The following is a 20,626-nucleotide window of genomic DNA, read 5'->3' as shown; positions in this document are numbered from 1 at the left end:
GTCACATAGCATCACTTTTACTGTACTCTGTTGGTCAAGGCAGTCTCAAAGGTTCACTCAAGTTCAGGGGGAGGGAATCTAGACCATCATTCAGTGAAAGGGATGTCAGTGTTACATTGTAAGAAGAATGTGAAAGACAGGATATATTGTGGTATGGCCATCCTAGGAAAATAGAGTACACATAAAACACATAGAGCAGTGCCTGGCATGTAGTGAGCACTCAGTTGAGGGCTGCTATCATTATTATTACTATTATTACTGTTGTTTACTACTATGATTGTAATAGTTACTGAGTCTCTGTACAGTTACACAACCTACTTGAAGACAGATGAATTCATTAAATCATTCATCAGCTCCATGCTAGGCTCTGGGGATACAGTGGTCAGCAAAACCAGAAATGATGATCTTTGTCTCATAGTATCTCAAGTATCGGAAGGGAGAAAGAGACATTAATTTTAAATATAAAATGGTGAGAGGGACAAGTGAGAAGTGCAGAGAAGTGAGGAGCGCTTGAAAGATACTGATGAGGAAACTAATTTTGTCTGAGGTTAGGGATGAGGGTCAAGGAAGACCTTGCTGAGGAAAGTAACATTTTGAACCAAGATGAGAAAGAACAGTAGGACTTAAAGAATAAAAGGGAGGGAAACAGCATGTGTAAAGACCGTTATACAGAAAAGAAGATGAAAATGAAAGTATTACTCAATTCCAGCTAGATTATTCCTTTTTTTCTTAGCATCTACCAAGAGATCTTCTCTCCCTTTGTTAAAAGGGAGAGTCATATTAGATGGGTATTAAACACTTAAACGTGCATCTTAACTTGACCTATGAAACCCTGCTCTTATGAGCAAAGGAAGGTTAGTGTGGCTGGAGCCAGGAAGCTGGGGAGGCTGGCGGGACTTCTCGGGTCAAGTTAAGAATTTCAGCCTTTATCATAACACAACCAGCTCTTAAATAACAAAGAGAACCAGTTCTTGATTCCTGATGGAGTGCTTCCTGATCCCACTATGCTTTTAGAAAGGCAGGAGGGATGTTGTAGACTCCTCACTCCGTGAGCATACAGTATTTTCTCGCCTGCTCAAATGAAACAAACTATCTGCAATCAAACATGCTGGTTTCTTGTGCTCTTCTTAGATTTATTATGCATATTCTTGGGAAATTAAATGAAACACATGGGTGGGCAATACTGTTCTAAGGATTTGGCCAGTGGCTTAAAGGGTTTGCATTATCCAATTATTTACTGTCTGAGTTTTTGTGGTTTATGAGATTGCCTAGTGCAGCAAAAGTCGTAATATAAGAAATTCACTCGCAAACCAACCACTTCTATAATTAATCCCCATCTAGACATCCCTCTCACTTAATGCTAGCATCTTTCCCCACCCATTGCTTTGCCATCTTTGTTGATGTCTCCTTGATTGCTGAATGCTATACATTTGACAATACAATGCAAATCAATTGCAATGTAAAGTTCAAACTGTGCAAAAGATGCAGGATTTTATGAAACACATGAACATGATAAGAACGACTTTAATCCTGTGTAAATACTGTAGACAAAGATTTGCCAGAGTCAGGATCAGTAACTACTGAAGAGAATATTGACTGGGTGCTTCCAAAAGGGATGCTATAGGGGGAACTGATAAGATCCTCAGAATTTTGCAGAAGTGACCCTTTTTTGACTGTGCTGTGAAAGTCAATATGAACTAAGGGATGTTGCAAAGTACTGTCATACAGTCTTGTTGGGAAAATTGCCCCACTCAAAATTATTTGATTGATTCATGTATCTTTATGCATCTTAAACCTTATTGAGTGATTACATTCATCACTCAAATTGTGTTAAATCTAAGATTAAATTATCTTCATGTCATTAGTTTCTGGATAAAAGATTAGTTAATTCTTTCTCAATCCCAACTGGGTCCCAATTTAAGCAGCTTTTCCCATGCAAATGTCCTTGGTTAACCAGGCCTTCCTGTATTATCCAACGTGCTGTGTTTGGCCCCTGTCTTAGCCAACATGCCTCTAGGCAGGTTCTGAGTCACCAAACCATAGAGCAGGCTTTAGCATCTTTTGAAGATAATTTCTCATCTGTTTTCTATCATTTGCCTTCAAATGGTGTTTGTTGTGTTGGTTTTGCTGCTCTTTCAACTTCTCTCTGTTTTCCTTTCCTACAGCTATGTGTTTTGCATTTGAAGACCATCATGCTATCAGGGTACATGTATTTAGCATGTTGATACAGCATGTTCATTCATTGGTGTCCTCATGTTTGTATGACTTTTTATTATGTGAATAATTCATGCTCATTGAAAATAAACAACACTGACAAATATTTCTATATAGAAGAAAATTAGAATCACCTGTAATCCCACCACCCAGAGAAAACCAGTAGTAATGTTTTAATAATATTTGATGTTTATCCTTTAGCTAGATATTGATCATGTTTATAAAAATTGGATTATTATTGTTTGACCTTTGTTATGCCCATATCATAGACATCTTTCCATGTTGTTACATTGATTTTTTGCGTCATATTTTAAGCTACATGCAATGGTACCTTGAGTAGCATAAGGCCATCTTGAAAGAAGGGGTGGTGGGAAAGTTGACTTGTTTTCACTTTGTTTTCTGCATCAGAGGCTAATGTTTCAGGTAACCATTGGGCAATGTCTAATAATTTGAGATGCCAGAGAGTACTAAAGTTACTCTAACCTAGCCTACCCGTGCATCAGTGTTTTAGGGCAGAAATCAATGTCCTCACCCTCCTGTGGTCAGCATCTGCCTGAGCCGTTGACTGAGGCTGTGTTTCCGTTTTAGGACATCGTCTCCGCGCTGGAGGACCGTCTCAGGCCCCTGGTGCAGGCAGAGTTATCTGTGCTCGTGGATGTTCTCCACAGACCCGAGCTGCTTTTCCCAGAGAACACAGATGCCAGAAGGAAATGTGAAAGTGGCGGTTTCATTTGCAAGTAAGCGGCCTCTCTCTCTGGGGTGTTCATTTGCCAGAACCTTGATGACCTCACAAAGCTTTTGTTCCTGAAGAAGGAGACGTTGTCCTGTTTTTTAACTTTGATGAATGCAAGGTCATGTGCTAAAGTCCTGTTCTGACCTCCCCAAAGTAAGTTTGTCTATTAAATCCTGCTTACTGACACTTTTTTGTTTTGTTTTGTTTTGCTTTGTTTTTTGGTGAGAAGTTCTTATTTTAACTGCATGCCCATTCATTCATTCATTACAGTGCACCCACTGTGTGCTGTGGTACAGACATAAAAAAGCCATGATCCCTCAGCCCTCAGAAATCTCAGATCTATTATGACCTCACCATCTTTTCCAAACAATTTTGTAATTTCTTAGTTTATGCCTTGTGCGTAATCCGTAAGCAACAAGCAGACCCATGGTTAGAAATCTCCATTAGATTTTTGCCCTAAGGCTGGGCGCGGTGGCTCATGCCTGTAATCCCAGCACTTTGGGAGGCCGAGGCTGGTGAATCACCTGAGGTCAGGGGTTCAAGACCAGCCTGGCCAACATGGTGAAACCCCATCTTGACTAAAAATACAAAAATTAGCCGGGCATGGTGGTGGGCTCCTGTAATCCCAGCTACTCTGTGGCTGAGGCAGGGGAATCACTCGAACCCAGGAGGCAGAGGCTACAGTGAGCCAAGATCGCGCTACTGCACTCTGGCCTGGGTGACAGAACGAGACCCTGTCTCAAAAAAAAAAAAAAAAAAAAAAAAAGATTTTTACCCTAGGATTAGTTGTTTGTTTAGCTTGGGGCTGGACTCTGCCCATGAGTTTCTTACTTTTCTGGGCCCCTCTAAGGACAAGCTTGTGCATAAGGGAACTGTGTGTATTGGCCTCAACCATCATCCTCATGAGTTGTTTTTGTTTTACAGTGTTGGCATATTTGACCCATTTTACCAGCAATTCTCAGTGGATAAATAGCCACGCTTTATAAACGAGCAGGTCTGAGTGGACCTCTGTCTTGGTTCACCTCTCCATATAATCTCTCCATTGTATGTGGCTGACTCCTGCCCAGTGAGCCTGTTTGCTGTGATTTACCAGCAGGTGTCACTATTGAGACACAGTCGCTAACTGGCTGTTCTCAGTGCAGGGAATGCCCTGAAGTATGTTTAACCTGAGAGCTCTTAATAAATATTTGTTCATTAACGGACTAGTTAAAATAAATTGCTTGTGAAGTCTTTTTAATTGAAAGTTAGCTTCAAGGAAGTAATCCATGGTTTCCCCCCCATTCAGGTTAATAAAGCATACAAAACAGCTGCTAGAAGAAAATGAAGAGAAGCTCTGCATTAAGGTCCTACAGACCCTGAGGGAAATGATGACCAAAGATAGAGGCTATGGAGAAAAGGTACTGCATTTTATTTTCATGGTCAAACCAGGTTTTACTATGAAACTGAAGGGCGGGACCTTTAAAAATCCACCTTAGCTCAGGCATTACTGACTGAGGGGCTAGCTTTTTTTAAAAAAAAAAAAAGTAAAAGAAAAAGCTGTTTATCCAGCCCTTAAAGGGAGCTAAATCATATGACTGTCTTTTTTAAAAGTCAAATATACTTAGTCGTCTCTTATAGGCTGCTTGCCACATAATCTAATGTCAGAGAAGTGGTAATAGCAAGATTTTCCATCTATTTAAATTCCCAGTGAGGAGCAAATGCCTCATGTGTATCAAAGTATGCGTTTCTGATTTTTAGGTTTCAGCTAAGCATACCTGTGGGTTTACTTGCCTTGTTCAGATGAGATGTTGCGCAGTCCTTTCAGTGCATCAAGAAACGCTCTCCACTTCTAACTGCAATTAAGGCAGGCATACACGTCACCACTTCTGAGGGAGATTGGGAAATGGACAGTCCCGTGACCTGATTGTTCTTAGTATATGCAGTGAACAAGGATATACCAGCTCCATTCCTTACACCTCTGATGTTGGGCAGAGCAGGACAGAAACAATCTCATTCCCTTTCCTTTCAGCCCCCAGCAACAAATGATGGGCGCGAATTTAAATCTCACTCATTTTCATTTGACGGTAATAACATTCACTAATGGTCAGCTAGCTACATTTAGCAACAATTTCTGAGTAGGTGAATATGCTGATATCACTGACTTATCAAAATACCCAGTAAGTCATTTTTCAGATCTAGGAAGAAGCCTTGATAATTAAATCAGCCTGCCTTGTCAAAATCGATGTTGGCAACCAGATCGTCGCAAGTATAAATGTCTGCAGGAATGTTGCTTTCTAACCTATCTGTCATTAATATTAGAGCAATGTTACTAGTGAGACTCCTTGGGTAAGAAAACAGAAAACGGATTTTGTAGTTTCTTAGTTTATATCGTGGGGCATAATCTATAAGCAACAAGCAGTTCCATGACTAGAAATCTCCATTACATTTTTAGAAACTAATTAGAACATAGGTTTCTGTAACTCAGTCGGAATTTTGCAGAGAAAACCTGCCAGACAAGAGTTTATAAATATAAATGATAGAAGTGAAGACCCCTGGCAAGGTGAGAAGTGCTGGGATGGCCTGTTCATACCTGTATAGGCACCTAGTAGGTCTTGCTCTTAAAAACAAGAAAAGAAAAAAAGGCAGGGGGTGTGGGGGAAGGCTGATGGCAGAGAATACACTTACCAGACAGATAAATATTAACCATTTATTTCACAAGATCTTCATTTCTCTTAAAGTGAGTTTCCAGAAACATTTATAAAATATGAATCTAGTTACAGAAACTTGCTCTCCATATAAAAGGTTAAATCCACCAAAGCTGAGTGAATATTTTTGCATCCATGGGCATAAAACCTGGTTTTTCAAATCTGGAGACCACAATTTTCTCTTATTTGGAATATCTATTTCTTTCCATAACCGAGGTATTTAAAGTAAACTTTGGTGCCTCTATTCTAGTGACTTACAAGTTGTGATTATACATGCAGTTCCCTGCAGTTGTCTTTTTATAACCTGGAAAGTAGAAGCATTGTCCTGGAGTTTCCTGAGCCTCTATTGCATGGCGGACAAGTATGTCAGGGTCTTTGAGGCTATGTGGAAGGTGTGCTGCCCTGCTCCCTGCCCCTACCCATTAGTGCCAACTGGGAGAGCATCCCAGACCCCAGGGGATGCCACATGAGAAATGTCGTAATGCATGTTATAAAGCTCATGGAGAAAGAAAGGGCATAGGGTTGAGAGGACCCTCAAAGGAGATCACTTGGAAAGAGTAAATTATATAACAGTTTTGTAGAGGTTCCTGGGGTCTAGCTTAAATCCTTTTCAGCTGGTGAAGGAATTAGTCATACCTAAGCAGAGAGGCTTGGAGAAGAGATGGCATTTCTTTCCAGTCTGGTTAGGGCTGTCGTTCCCATCCATGAACATGAACAAACTATAGACCAGCACGGAAAATGCCATGAAAGCAAGGAAGATGCTCTAGAAACCCACGTAAGCCACTCCAAACCTGCAAGACTTGTCGTGCTTCTGGCCCAATGCTTGACTGCCGGGAAATGCTACTTAGCCATTCCTATTAATTGAACTTCAAAAGAGAGAGAAGGAGAACAAGGGACACTAAAGTATTTCTGTCTCCTGACCTGGTAGTTGGTATTCACTTGGTCTGTCTCACTAAGGCTTTTTGAAGATGCTTTTTGATGGTTTACTGGCTGCCCCGTTTGACTAAAGAAGCATGACGCACAGGGCAGGCCGACTTTTTCAAGGGCAGAAATAACCCGGAGCCAAAGAACTAAGCTTTCTCAAGCACACCAGTTGGCTTGAGTCAATATAATAAATGAGGTGTTCTTTGGCCTGGGTGCTGAGGACGACACCATGGCGAGTGTGGAGGCCGTTTCCCTCCTCCCATCCCTGTTTTCTGATGAGTGGCCTCTTATGGAGCTGGTCCCATGACTGACACTTCCCTGGTGATGTCCAGAATTGTTCTGCTTCTCTGCCCTCTCCTGAGCCTTCACTGCCAAAGAATCGGATCTGGAGGGGCCCTGGCATGGCTTCTTCCAACTCTCCCTGTGCATACAAGGAGGCTGGGGCTAAGAGCTGAGAGACTGCCCGAGGTCACATGTGAAGTCTATATGAGGTCAAGACTACAGTCTGGGTTTCCCAAATCCCTGTGCGGTGTCCTCTCCAGCCTCTCCTGAGGTGGTGTCCACCATGTGTGGGCTGGGTTTTCTTGCCTTTTTTCTAAGCGATAATCCTTAAAGATGATGAGACTTAGGTACCTTTACCCATCTTTACTTTTTCATTCAACTTTAGTACTTAGTCAAGGTCACAGATGAAAAAGAAAGTTGACATCATTCTTTATTATCCTGTTCAAAAACTTTGGCATGCCTGTATGGGTCTCCCTGCCTTGGGGAAGAAAAGCCATGAAGAACTGTCACACATATTACCAAATAGACTAAAACATGATAGAATCACTGTAAGACTGACCTACACTTTTTAAAAGTCATGGATATTCACTAGTTTCCTAGATTATGTCATAAGTCACAATGATAACATTGATCGACCTCTTGTCATGTGCTAGCCACTATACTAAACACATCTGCTTTATCTCAGTTCAGCCTCGGAGATAGATACCACTATTGTCATTAACTATTTTATACGCAAGGAAGAGAAAACATAGGCTCCGAGAGCTACAGAATTTGCCCGGGGTTACACAGTTAATTATAAGGGAACCTGGCATTCAAACCCAGACAGTCTGATCCTAGAGTCCTAGCTCTTCACCACTGCATTATCAGTGAACAGATGGACACCATTTGAGTGTTTTGAGGTCCACCTACAGGTTGAACCTTTAAGTTTCCTTTATGTTACATGATTATGTAAACAAGTGGGCATTAGCCCTGACAGCACTAAATGTATCAAAACTTAAACATCTAGTCTTCAGCTCATTGCTGATTTTTTCACACAGTTGAAAACACTCTCCAATAGATGCCAAGTATGTTTACAAAGTGTGATTGTCCCAAGGTCATCCAAAACCTGTAGTTTTGGTCAGTTCCTACACAGAGGAATCAGACTAGTGAGTAACAAGTGGTTGGTTCACTTGTCTGGGTCCAGTGTCCCCAAGAAGTGCCTGTTCAAGAACTATCATGGCCGGATAGCGTGGCTCATGCCTGTAATCCCAGCACTTTGGGAGACCGAGGTGGGTGGATCACCTGAGGTCAGGAGTTCGAGACCAGCCTGGCCAACATGGAGAAATCTCGTCTCTACTAAAAATACAAAAATTAGCCTGACGTGGTGCCACACTCCTATAATCCCAGCTACTTGGGAGGCTGAGGCAGGAGAATCACTTGAACCCAGGAGGTGGAGTTTGTAGTGAGCCAAGATTGCACCACTGCACTCCAGCCTGGGTGACAGAGCAAGACTCCATCTCAAAACAACAATGAAACAAATTATCACATATGATGAAAGGTAGGGGCTGACTGAAGAAGATGGCCGGAGATTTTAATCATGACCACTTAGGAATAAAAAAAAATCTTTAATTTTTATGTCTCTAAAATGCAAAGGACCACCAATGCATATACTTCTCAGAGTGTTAAATATAAAATAAATATTAAAATTATCACCAAAATAATGATGAAATACATTTTTGCATGATGCTTATAGTGTCTTTTGGTCCTGTGTTTTCAAAGTTAATAAACTTTAAAATTATATCAGGACTTTACAAACACTCTGCGTGCAATGCCTACTAATCTCTGCTTTTAATCTACAGTTGAAACCATGTCTGTGTTGAAAAGAAAATAACCTCCCACAGCTAAATAGCTCTAAAATTTAATCTGAATGACTCTCTAACTCAGAAAATCTTCAAGCCCCTAGACCCTGCCTGAGAAGGAAACATAATTATTTTATGTATTATTAATAACTGCTTTTGTTTACTGTAGGTTTTTATTATTAAACTGCTGTTGACTTAAGTTATTACTCAAAGAGCTTTGGAAAGAAATTCAGAGGCCAGGAATTAATGTAAAAGGGTATCTCAGAATGTATTTAAAATCCATTTCCCTTCTGAATAGTAGTAGTTGTTTTAGTACTAGAAAGTATATGACCTCAGGTAATGCCTGGGTTTTCATTTCATACAAATTGTCAGTCTCCTATTAATTACCAAAGCGTCTTTGCTCCAGGTAAGTAAAATATTAACATTTCAAGCTACTAGTGTTTCTGACAGCAACTTAAATTTGCAAAATATACTAAATGTTAACAAATTCTAATAAAAAAATCAGTTGAGGATCATCCATCTATCCTTAAACAAGCATAATTGTGATACTTCTCTCGTGCTTTTGTTTTTCTTGGACACGATGCTGATAAATCCCATGTCACTAATATCACTTGAGTTGGCACTAATCATCCTAGAGGGAATATAGTTTCCTTTAATCATCTACAGGACCAGGCTGGGGATATGCTGGTCTTATTAGATGCTGAAGTTACAGCTGGTACTGTTTGAGCTTCTGACCCCCACTGAGTCATAAAATGAAGCTAAGGAAAGAATTTTCTTCTAAACTGGGCTAATTCTACTCTAGTCTTTCACTCTACTCTTTCCCACCCTCTTCGGAAAAAAACCTTTGGGAATTTGCCCTTGCTCCCAGCTCGGTTCATGTTTTCATGTCCACAAGCAAGTGCATGGCTGTCTGCACATGTGGTTAAGTGACCTGCGAGGTCTGATGCCTGACATGTGAATAAAGCATGGCAGCATCGTGTCCATTTTGGTCCTGAGCAGATGTCACTGTGAGCTCTGGCTGTGTCCTAAGTGCCCAAGCCTCTTAGGATGGTTACCCATCTAGCAAGGCTTTAAGGAGAAAGCGTCAGCAATAACAGTAAAGTCTGTAAACTTGGCTGGCTTGTATTTCCTTTCCTAACATTTCCTTCTTTCTCTCTCCCCTTTTTTCTTTTCCAGCTAATTTCCATTGATGAATTGGATAATGCTGAGGTCCTAATTTTGTTGTTTTTTGTTTTTCATGTCTCATGGTGGTGTTTCCGTGACACCTTCCCAGTTAGCCCTGTGATCCTTCCTCTAGTCTCACAGCGTCGAGTATCTGGCTTTGTGTGGTGTGCCCTCTGGGAGTGAGTGGAGTCTGTCGTGTCTGTGTTAGCATTTCCCATGAGTTTGTTTGCCATTAGTCCTTGGAGATCTCATCTGAGTCTAGATGAAGACTTTCTAAACTGCAATAAGATTTTAATTGTTCACTGTCTAAAATCTCAACTGAATTTGTGGTTGACGCTGGCCATTAACCTATCTCTGAAAGTCAGTTTTGAAATTGGCCTAAAGAACTTCTCTATCTGTGAGTAAAGCATCTGATACAAAAAGATACAAAAGCATTGGTATAATTTGGAAGTAGTAGAAAAGGAAAACTCATTACTCTCTTGGTCTACGTATTGAAAAGTATTGAGTGTGAGAGTTCATATAAAATTTTTTTTTAAGTGCAATGTGAATTCCTACATGCTAGTTGAGACTTTCCCTCCACAGGCTCACCGGCAAGGTTAGAAATGTACTCTATCCGTGGCTTCTCTTCTAGGAAAACTATGTATAGATCCAGAAATTGAATATCATCCAGTGGCTTCTGTACTTATATATCAAGCTAGTTTCCCTTACCCAGAATTACCCTGGAGACTGACTAGTGGTCATTTTGTTTGGGATCTGGGGGCCTCTTGAATGTTTTCTGTTTTGTGCATTTTTTCAATATTCCTTGCTGTATTTTTAAGTTGTGACACATGCTAGGTAAATGCTACCAGCAAAATTTAATTTGGGGAATTCATGTACATAATTGAGAGGGTTTAATTGGTTGGGAAATCAAGCAAGCTGGACTAAAACTTAATTTGTCTTTTAAAAGTCACTTCTCTGATCTACTTCAGATCTCTGTTTCTTCTTTTAGTAGACCAACTAATGCCTTTAGATGAGATAGAGCTACCAAATAGAACATGCTGTCTACTCTAGTATCTACTCTAATTAATACACCGTAATTTCAGGAATACTAAGAAATGGTTCAGATATCCCTAAGGAGGGTTTGAATTACAAGCTTGAAACAGAAAGCAGCATGAGTGCTTATGTTGAATTTGGCACAGTTGCCTCAGGAATGGAGCTCAGAGAGGCTAAGTGACTGGTCCTAGCTCACACAGCTAGACAGTGACTAAATCAGGACAAACACACGGCTGGCTTTCCCGATGTGCTTACTGTTCTACCACAGTCAATTCTATAAGCACAGATTTTTCCTTATATTAAGTAGACAGGAGCAGGTGAGAGGGCCATGCCTTCTGGGAAGACTAGAAGGTGAGAAAAACAAAAGGGAGTGCACCAACTTAATTAACTGCTGTAACTGCAGGGAATTTTGCCGTTTCCTGTTTAGCATTCCTTCTTCCGGGTTATTTGTATGCCAGAAAAATCACTTCTGTGCTGAATTTGATGTTGGCACCCTTTAAGACTCTTGTTTCTACGTAGAGTTGTAAATGCCTCACTGATTTAAATTTTTCCTCTGAAATATTGAGGTTGAGTTTCTATTTGCTTAAGTACAAATTAAGTTGGTAAAGGAAAACCTTCCCTAATCAGAGTCTATGGTGTTATTAATACACTGTTTTGCACCATAGTAATCAGTTGATGTGTTTGCTTGCTCAAGATAGAACTTGGGTCTCCTGGCTGGAAGTTTATTGCTCACTTATGGAAAGATTCCACAGTTGGAGCAGGTGTGTTTATAATTATACTCTAGGAAATAGAATACTGTCTGTTTATAAAAGAGGAATGTTCTGGCAGCCACTCAGATTCTTTGAAAATTCCCTGAAGAAGCAACTGTGGATCCCCCTCTGCGTTGTTCCCCTGGCAACTGTCAGCGCCGGGACACCCGATGCCCTGTCCCCAGCCCCTCAGGCTGGTGGATCTGGCCCTCTCAGCAGAGATGCCTCCTTGGCCTTTACAATTGATGCTGTTCTGGAAGCCACCACAGCTCCTGTGGTTTCTCCCCCACCAAGTCGTTTGCCGGTGTGTACTCCTGGAAACCTGCAGCCCATAGCTGGAGTTCTGCAGAAACTTAATGAGAATTCATGCTGGCCCAGAATTAGAGCAGGGCCTCACATCTGAACTGCACACCCATGTTCCAAAGTCTAAATGTGGTAGGGAATAGCCCCAAGGCTGTGTAGGGCCTGCCCAGTGGCCCACTGAGGAAGGGGCACCACGCTTTGATCTTAGAGGCCACTTGATGTGCAATTAATGACTTGAAAAAAAGTACAACGCCTACTGAGGCCCTGTCAGTGCTCTGAGAAAACAGGGTGAAACGAGGACAGAGGTGTAGATTTCCTGCAAGAAAAGTGCATGGTATGGGGTCTTCCCTGCTGCCTTCTAGAATAAAATTTTGTTTGAAACCAGGAAGAGGAGGGGTTGTTTGTTTTTTGGCAAACAAAGAGGCAGAGTCTCCATCCTCACCCCCTGATTTTTCTTAATCCCTTGGGGCTGGGGCAGGGGGGACAGATGGGGTGGAGGAGAGAGGGAAACTCCTTGTGTTGTTGTACCTTCCGCTCAGAGCTGGGTGAATTGTTACACATGTGTACACCTGTGTAGCCACCACCTAAATCAAGACACAGAATGTTGCCATCACCCCAGAAAGTTCCCTCCTCTAGCCATTCTTGGCTTGAAACAGTTAACAGCTGGTGCTAAAGACATTCATTTATATGACTAATATTTGAGTGCCTGTTACATCCAGGGGGATTTGGATACAGTGGTGCCCCAAATGGGCACAGTGTCTGCCATTCTGTAGATTACAGTTTTTTGGGGGCAAAGGGATAATAATACCGATTCATGCAAGATGACAGCTCTCAACTGTGAGACACATTAGAAAGGAGAAGCTCATGGAATCCGGGGACTTCTACCTAAGCAGGGAGGCCAGGTAGCAGCTTAGGAGATCAGGTGACGACAAGTGAGTGGCTCCAACAGGTAATTATGTGAATTACTTTCCTACGCTTTAAAGTGCTGCACTAATCAAACGGATAGTTCTGGGGAAGTACTCCCGAGGTGGTGAGCAGAACAGTAGTCCACCTAGTTTTCATAGATGTGTCTGTAGAAAGGATTGGTGTGTTTAGAAAGCAGGTACTGTAGTTCAGCGGACGTGTCTATTTCTACATATTTGAGATGTGATTCCCACTGAATCACTGCCTCCTTGGAACTGTGGAATCTCTGGAGCCATTGGTGCCCGCTAGCAACTTTGCCCTCCTGCATTGCAACAAAAAAGCTAAATTCACATTCCAGCTACTCAGGGCGGCTGCAGCCTGCATATGTTAACTCCTCGACTTCTACTTGAGCTGCTTCTGTGGGCAAAAGATGCCATTGTAAAATTCAGGGATGGGGGAAACAGGAGAAACACAGAGTGATTAAATTTCACCTTCAGGGGGCGTTCTCATGACGCCCAACCCAGGGTGGAGGTGTCCTACTTTTTTACATTGCTGTGAACTGCTGGGTTGGGTACCTGCCAGTGTTTAGGCAGCAGTTACATAAGAGCTGCTTTTTTTCCTGGAATTTAGGCTCGCTGCTGATGTGTGACCTTCAGCAGTAATTGCCAATAAATGCAGTGGGGCTGTTTACTGTTAGACACTGGCAACCACAGAGCAAACTCAACTCAGAAGATACAGAAGCTATTGCAGAGTCAGTGGAGGGATATATGTATATATATATATGTGTGTGTGTGTGTGTGTGTGTGTGTATGTGTGTGTGCATATATATATATATATATATATATCACTGAGATTATTCTGTAATGACTGAAGTTGTATAATTTGGTCATGTCAGAATGTGTTTTTAAAAAATGAACTTTGCTATTGAGTTCTGATGAGCTTGTCCTATAAAATGTAGGTGAAACCACATTCTTGGAGCTAAATAATTTTTGCCTAGTTCTGTTTCTAAAAACAAATACAGTTAGTAAAGATAGTTGTCTCAGCAGATAGGAAGATTTAAAGTTGTTCTACTGAAATGCTAGATAACTTCTGTTTTAGCTCAATTTTCTTTAAAGCTTTCTGTTTTCTTAGCGTGGGTTTTCAGAGGCTGATGCAGGACCGGGCCCAGCAAACATATTTGCAAGCCTGTTCACTGTTTATTGGTCTCCTCTGAGGTTATGAGTGAGTGGAAAGGAGCTCTGAAGACTGATTCGAGGGGCTGGAGATACAAATTGTCTTTGATTTGCTGATAACTAGATCTATGATACAGTTACATTTTTTGAATTGCATTCGGTTTCTATCAGGTTAGTCATAGAAAGAGACATCCCATTTCAAAGGAAAATTCTAGAAGCCCCAGGGTAGGATGGGGATTCCTGCTGAGGGCAGTAGAAAACAAAGGGTATTTGCAGGCCTTGATCTGTGCTGGTCTGTGATAGGCACACATGAAGCGGATGGATGGATGTGCGTGGGCGCTGTTGTGCAAACACCAGAAATAGTCACCTTAGGAAGTCTGTGTGCTCCTTTTCATTTAAGAATGATAAAGTATAATTTCCTTCATTTGTAGTAGAAATTTGTCCCTTGATAAAATGCTAGGTACATTAGGTGTTGCAAGTGAGTAGATCAGTGTCGTATATGCATATATTCAGTTACTACCCAAGGTACCATAATGAGGGCCTGATTCGTGGCCTCATCCAGGAAGGACACTTAAGATTCAGTGACTTGAGATGCAATTTGAATTTCTATTTCAAAGCCATTCATTGGGAGTCATTTTTCTATTAAGTTAGGTTTTGCTCACCTCGTCTAAAAACACTGGGAAGACAAGATCGCAGAGTAAATATGAAGAGGCAGTAGGGGGCACTAGTTGGTTTCTAAGTTCAAAACCAGACCACATCAGATCACTATGTCACCTGCTGGTGTGTGAGATTGGCCATGACTGGAGGTGCCAGCGCCTGAACGTAGTGACTGGTCCTGGGACTAAGCAGGAATACAGAACATGGGAATTTCAGAGAGCCCATGCCCTCAAAATATTCCCCCGAACACCTGTTCAATGAGGGCTTCACCTTTCATGTAAAAAAAGTGACAATAAAAATATAATTTCATTTATTCATTTACTAAACATTATCTTTTCCTTGGGGTATTATACATTGTATTTATACAGATCTTATTTGAACATACATATCCTATTAATATGCTTATATTTATTGAAATTACAGCTTATTGCTGTAAAATAATCTTATCCTCAAGGAAACATAGCCAACATCCTCATAGAAGGAAGTGCTAGTATAGGCTATGGGTGGTTTTACCGACTTAGATACCACGTATGGCCTGGCCCCTTCCATGCCTGGAAATGTTTTATGTCCCAGCGGGTTGGATTATTTAGGGAACTTGCCAGCTAGATATTGTGAAATGAAGTTTACTGAAGATAAACCAAGGATTAATTAGTATTTTAGCTAGAAGGAATCCTAAAGAATATTTGCAGCCATGCGTGGTGACTCACACCTGTAATCCCAGCACTTTGGGAGCCCGAGGCAGGCGGATCACTTGAGGTCAGGAGTTCGAGATCAGCCGGGCCCACATGGTGAAACCATGTCTCTACTAAAAATACAAAATTAGCTGGGTGTGGTGGCGCATGCCTGCAGATACTCAGGAGGCTGAGGCAGGAGAATCACTTGAACCCTGGAGGAAGAGGTTGCAGTGAGCCGAGATCATGCCACTGCACTTCAGCCTGGGAGACAGAGCAAGACTCCATCTCAAAAACAAACAAACACACAAAAAAAGAATATTTGCTTTGTCCTCCTTGAATAGGTCAGGAAGTGGATGCCCAGAGAGGTTCAGTGACTGGCTCAGGGCCACACAGAAAGCCAGAGCGAAACCCTGGATGAGCCATAGTCACAGGATGCTCATGCAGTGCTCTGGGGTTTTCCAATCTATTCCATAAAGGGATCACATTTAAAAGTGTTTTTCTGGTTAGACACGATTCTTGAAGCTGCAAAGCATCCTCTGTTTTCTCAAATGACTTCATAAAATTTTCAAGGGAAAAGACAGTTATTAATTTAAATTTAATTTTTGTTTTAAGAATTAATTAAACTAATTTTAGAACAAGCATGACAGCAGTTTAACAGAGGAAATAGAGTGTCAGTACAATCATAAAACATAATCCCTGCCTAGTGATTAAGAAATAGATATATACTACCTAGTTCTGTTCTGAAAGAATTCAAGATGCTTCTCTGGACAAAGAGAGCACAGGGAAGAGAATTCAAACAAACGACACACTAGTTCCATCTTTATTTTCTTTTGCTTTTGTTTTGATTGGCAAAGGGGTAAGAGGGTAGCTCTGTGCGTTCCTATGGTGAATCCATGCCTATAATCCTTTTGTTCTGATATATTGGATCAGTATAAAGGATGCTGTAGTGGGAGGGTTGCCCATGCAAATAGTAGAATATAATACTTCTGTCTATATCTCTGTCTGCTCTAAAATGCATGGGAAATTGCTTTAATTCTGCGTTTTCTCATATGTTTTTTTTTGCACTAAGGGAAGATAGCAAAAATGTTTACACAGTTTTAATTCTTTAGCATACAGAATATAAGGGTAGAGTTAAAAATGCATTCTTGGATTGTGATCTTTCTATCATTTTGAAAATACCTTTACCTGTGCTCTGCTTTTACTTTCCTTCCCCACTCATGTCCTTCCTACCACCAGCACTGTCCCTCCCCACCCCGAGCAGGAGGCTGCATGCTTCAGAGTGAAGTTTTCTCCCTGAGATTAGTGGAGTTGGACTCATGCATGAAAGGTCGTCTGTCCAGAATTGAGTGAGCAACCCTTGTTGTCTTTGCCGAAGTAGTTTAATCCCCTGGATCTTTCTTTCATTTTCTCTATTGGGAAATAGACAAAAGACAGAAATCATTAGATTACATAATATAGCAGCCCTATATTAAGAGGCTTTCTTCCCTCTTGGGGATCAAACTATCAAAAGGGTAATGTTGAGCTGGACGAAGACACCACCAGATTTCATAGTGTCACTCCTCTCATGCTTTCAACACCAGCCCTGACAGCCACCTTCTGGCCCTGAGATGAGTGTGCTGGAGCTCTGTTAGAGGCCAAGGTCACACAGTTGCAGCGTGAGCCTCGGGTTCGTCCCGTGGCCTCAGAGTACACCTCACACTAGTCACACCACTGGTGTGTGACTTTGGTCTCGAGATGCCCAGATGGGGTCTGGCAGTTCCATCTGACATCTCTTCTCTGCTCCAGGCACATGTCCTTTTGGAGGGCAGATTCACGGCACTATCTGCAGATGGAGCGGTGGGCTTTTCTCCAAACACAACTTTGTGTAGCCCCTGCATGCCCTCTCACCCCTTCCCCCTCACCTGCATGTCCTTTCGAGGCATCCTTTTGTTGCTCATCCATGAGCTGGAAATTATTAAATCAAGGGGGAGGGTGGTATCTGTGTGGCATGGCTGGGATGGGGCCAGGAAACCCAGACCATGAAGCCCCCAAGGGAAACGCATGGGGTGGGAAACTCATCTCCAAAGTAACCCTGAGTGCAGGAAACCTTGTTTCTCCCAGAGACACTGGAGCAGGGAGACTGCATCCCCTAAGCCCAAGCTGGAGCCTAGGTCTTCTTCCCTGCTGTAGGACAGGATGTGCATAACGGAGAGACATGGGAGAAAGCCTAAACCCACAGGAGACATGTGGCATGTGGAGCTTTCCCAAGCCTTGGGCCCCTGCTTTCATCACTACCCTTGCTCCCCTGAGAGCCTCCGTGGACACGCATACTATTGCTTTCCCTGTCTCCGTGGACTGAGACACGGATGTGCTGTGGTCTTTCCTGTCACTTGCTTTGTTTTAAAGCATCATTCCTTCTTGGTTAGTGGTAGACTTTTTTGTTTCTTTCTTATCTTAAATGTGTTCCCCTATCGCAGGTCAATTGTCTCCTCCAGCACAACCACATTCAGTTTGATTTGAAGGTATCTGGTCACCTTGATTGCTGAAGCCCACTTCGGCAGGTGATCCAGCAGGGTTGCCTCATCTCTGATCCTTCCTCCCGTGTTTTGTCCTTGAGTGTTGGTCTCTGGACTTCTCTGTGGCCCACGAGATGCAAGTGCCATGACTAACGTACTTCGTTTTACTCCCAATTAGCTTCCTCCAGCTCCGGATTCTGAGAACGCTACCGAGGTGTGTTGCCCGCCTATATTTGTAGCGCCAGTGCCAGCAAATATGGGTGCCTCTCAGTTGTCCTGGTTGGGTGTCTGAATTGTTGTAACAAAAAGTCTGTCCCGGTGGTAGAGGTAGGAGGGAGGTCTCTAGGCTGGCTGGGAACAGATCATTGCTGACGTGGAAGTAGCTCTCAGTGTAGAAAGTTCTGAGGAGCTGGATCCAAACTGAGCGTCCTCCGGGTGCCAGGACATGGTTCTTTGAAAGTTCTCACTCAGAACCATCTTAATCGTGAGACATTTAGCTGAGACATGTGAGGATGTTAAGACCTTTCTGCTGTTATACAAAATTGACTTTGGGTCCTGTGCAGAGATGATGCACTTTTGAAGTTATTATAAATCAATAATAAAGAATATTTATAATTGTAGAAAAAGCTGCTAATAAACTTGTAATTTTACAGTGCACTTTTAAAAATATTTTTATTTTTTGAGACAAAGTCTTGTTGTCACCCAGGCTGGAGTGCAGTGGCACAACCTTGGCTCACTGCAACCTCTGCCTCCTGGGTTCAAGTGATTCTCCTGCCTCAGCCTCCCGAGTAGCTGGGATTACAGGCATGTGCAACAATGCTCAGCGAATTTTTGTATTTTTAGTAGAGAAGGCGTTTTGCCATGTTGGCCAGCCTGGTCTCAAACTCCTGACCTCAGGTGATCCGCCCGCCTCAGCCTCTGAAAGTGCTGGGATTACAGGCATGAGGCTCTGCGCCCAGCCTATGATGCAGTTAAAAAAAAAAAAATCTATCCTCCTTGCTGCTAACTAAACTCACTAAATGAGGGACTAACATTTACTAAGGTCTGTAAGATCATAGAGAAGCTTTTTGGGGAGACATATTTCCAAGTATCAAAATTTAATTTCAGAAACTATTCCAAAATCACGGTAGTTCAAGCTAGAATGAAGTGTACTTTATTTGAAAGAAGACTTAAAAATGAAACATGAACAAATGATTGAATAGCTAAGTTGCAGTGTCTAAGTTTTCTAATGATCTGTGTTTAATATCCTAATCGGAGCTCCTCATTCTGTTAACAGTTTTGTTACAAGACTTGTGTACTTGTGGGGTGGGGAAAGCCGTGGTCCCATATCTGTGTCAGCTCAGAAGCGTGTGTCTTGATGTCCTTATGCATGTGCTGTGCAATGATGCATGTATGAATCATAAGGACCTGCCTGATTGAGTCTTGCATTACAACCCCTTTTGGGTTAATGTCACAGCATATAATATAGAACTACTTTTTCATGATCTTTGCAATAAATTATGTTGGCCAAAAAGCCATATGTCTGCCCATTTTGAACAGTGCACTAGGGTTGGGGTTATGGGACAGTCGTTAAGCAGCATCTAAAGTAATCAAGCATGGATATTCGGGGGAAAAACAAAAATCCAGACCTATTCTCCTTTTGTGTAACTCTTGTCTGTATATGAACTCTCAATGTATTTTATATGTGACTGATGCTGCAGATGGTAGTGTCTCCTTAGTGTTGTATTAAAATGGAATTTCTGCATGCCTAGCAGGAGCTTGAACCAAGTCCACCCCTGCGGCAGCTGGAAGACCATAAAAGGGTACGTAGTCTTGAGTCTTGGGTATTGGGAGCTAATGATCAATGACCATAACACCTCCATCAGCCACACACTGTGATTGAGAGACAGCTTTTGTTGTTGATGTTGTTAAAGCATTAATTGACTCGAGCAATCACAGCCATGTATATAAATGAAACTAAATAGTGGTTCTGCCCATTGTCTACCTGATCAGAGCACTGTAACCAGCTGGCCTCCAAATAATGACTAAGTAAGCTTTTCATGTCCTTTTTTCTTTTCTGTGGTGGCTTTCTATTTAGGTGAAATATAAAAGATAAAGAAAAAGAAAAACTGTAATGGCTGATGACCATTATAATTTATAATTTAAAAAAATGGAAAAAAGTTCATAATTACATTACCTAGCCACAAGAGCCGCTGTTTTTGTTTGTTATTTGGGGTGGTTTTTTAGAGACAGATATCACTCTGTTGCTCAGGCTGGAATGTAGTGGTGCAATCTCAGCTCACTGCAGCCTCAACCTCCTGGGCTCAAGAGATCCTCCTGCCTCAGCTTCCCGAGTAGCTGGGACCATAGGCACCACGCCCAGCTAGTTTCTTTTATTTTTTATTTTTGTGGAGACAGAGTCTTGCTATGTTCCCCAGGCGGGTCTCAAACTCCTGGGCTCAAGCAATCCTCTTGCCTTGGCCTCCCAAAATGCTGGGATTACAGGTGTGTGTCACCATGCCCAGCCCCACTAATGTTTTAATATTTCCTTCTACCCATTTTTTTATACACATGAGCACATGTGCCAACAGACACAGGCACATTTGCATTGTCATTGGGATTATTCTAGGTATACAACTTTTGTACCCTGTTTTGTCATTTAATACTGGATCTGAGCATTTGTTTTGAAAATCTTTGAAAGTTAACAGCTGCCTGAAGTTCCCCAAATTAACAGGTGGTTCATCACTGTTTTCCTTTGATGAAGAAATGAATGAATGTGTGCATCTTTGAATAAATTCCTAGAAGAGGAATTCCTTGGCCAAG

The 20,626-nt window shown here is 41.9% G+C and overlaps 1 protein-coding gene across 11 annotated transcripts in view; it reads left to right on the top strand.

Moving 5' to 3' along the window:
- ITPR1 (inositol 1,4,5-trisphosphate receptor type 1) overlaps positions 1-20,626 on the top strand; it is a 363,735-nt gene that overhangs the window by 223,892 nt on the left and 119,217 nt on the right. For 4 of the 11 annotated variants that reach the window (XM_054482497.1, XM_054482496.1, XM_054482495.1 and 1 more), the window contains 5 exons: positions 2,803-2,951; positions 4,233-4,344; positions 9,852-9,884; positions 18,003-18,038; positions 19,579-19,626. In XM_054482497.1, coding sequence (XP_054338472.1) covers positions 2,803-2,951; positions 4,233-4,344; positions 9,852-9,884; positions 18,003-18,038; positions 19,579-19,626 — 378 coding nt within the window. Of the gene's footprint in view, positions 1-2,802; positions 2,952-4,232; positions 4,345-9,851; positions 9,885-18,002; positions 18,039-19,575; positions 19,627-20,626 lie in introns of all 11 variants that reach the window. The other 7 variants (XM_054482492.1, XM_054482491.1, XM_054482490.1 and 4 more) reach the window with 2 other exon arrangements.

This window comes from Pongo pygmaeus, chromosome 2 (genome assembly GCF_028885625.2).
Source record: "Pongo pygmaeus isolate AG05252 chromosome 2, NHGRI_mPonPyg2-v2.0_pri, whole genome shotgun sequence".
In the NCBI taxonomy this organism is placed as follows: domain Eukaryota; kingdom Metazoa; phylum Chordata; class Mammalia; order Primates; family Hominidae; genus Pongo; species Pongo pygmaeus.
The sequence above is the reverse complement of the archived record's forward strand: the minus strand, read 5'-3'. Positions and strand labels throughout refer to the sequence as shown.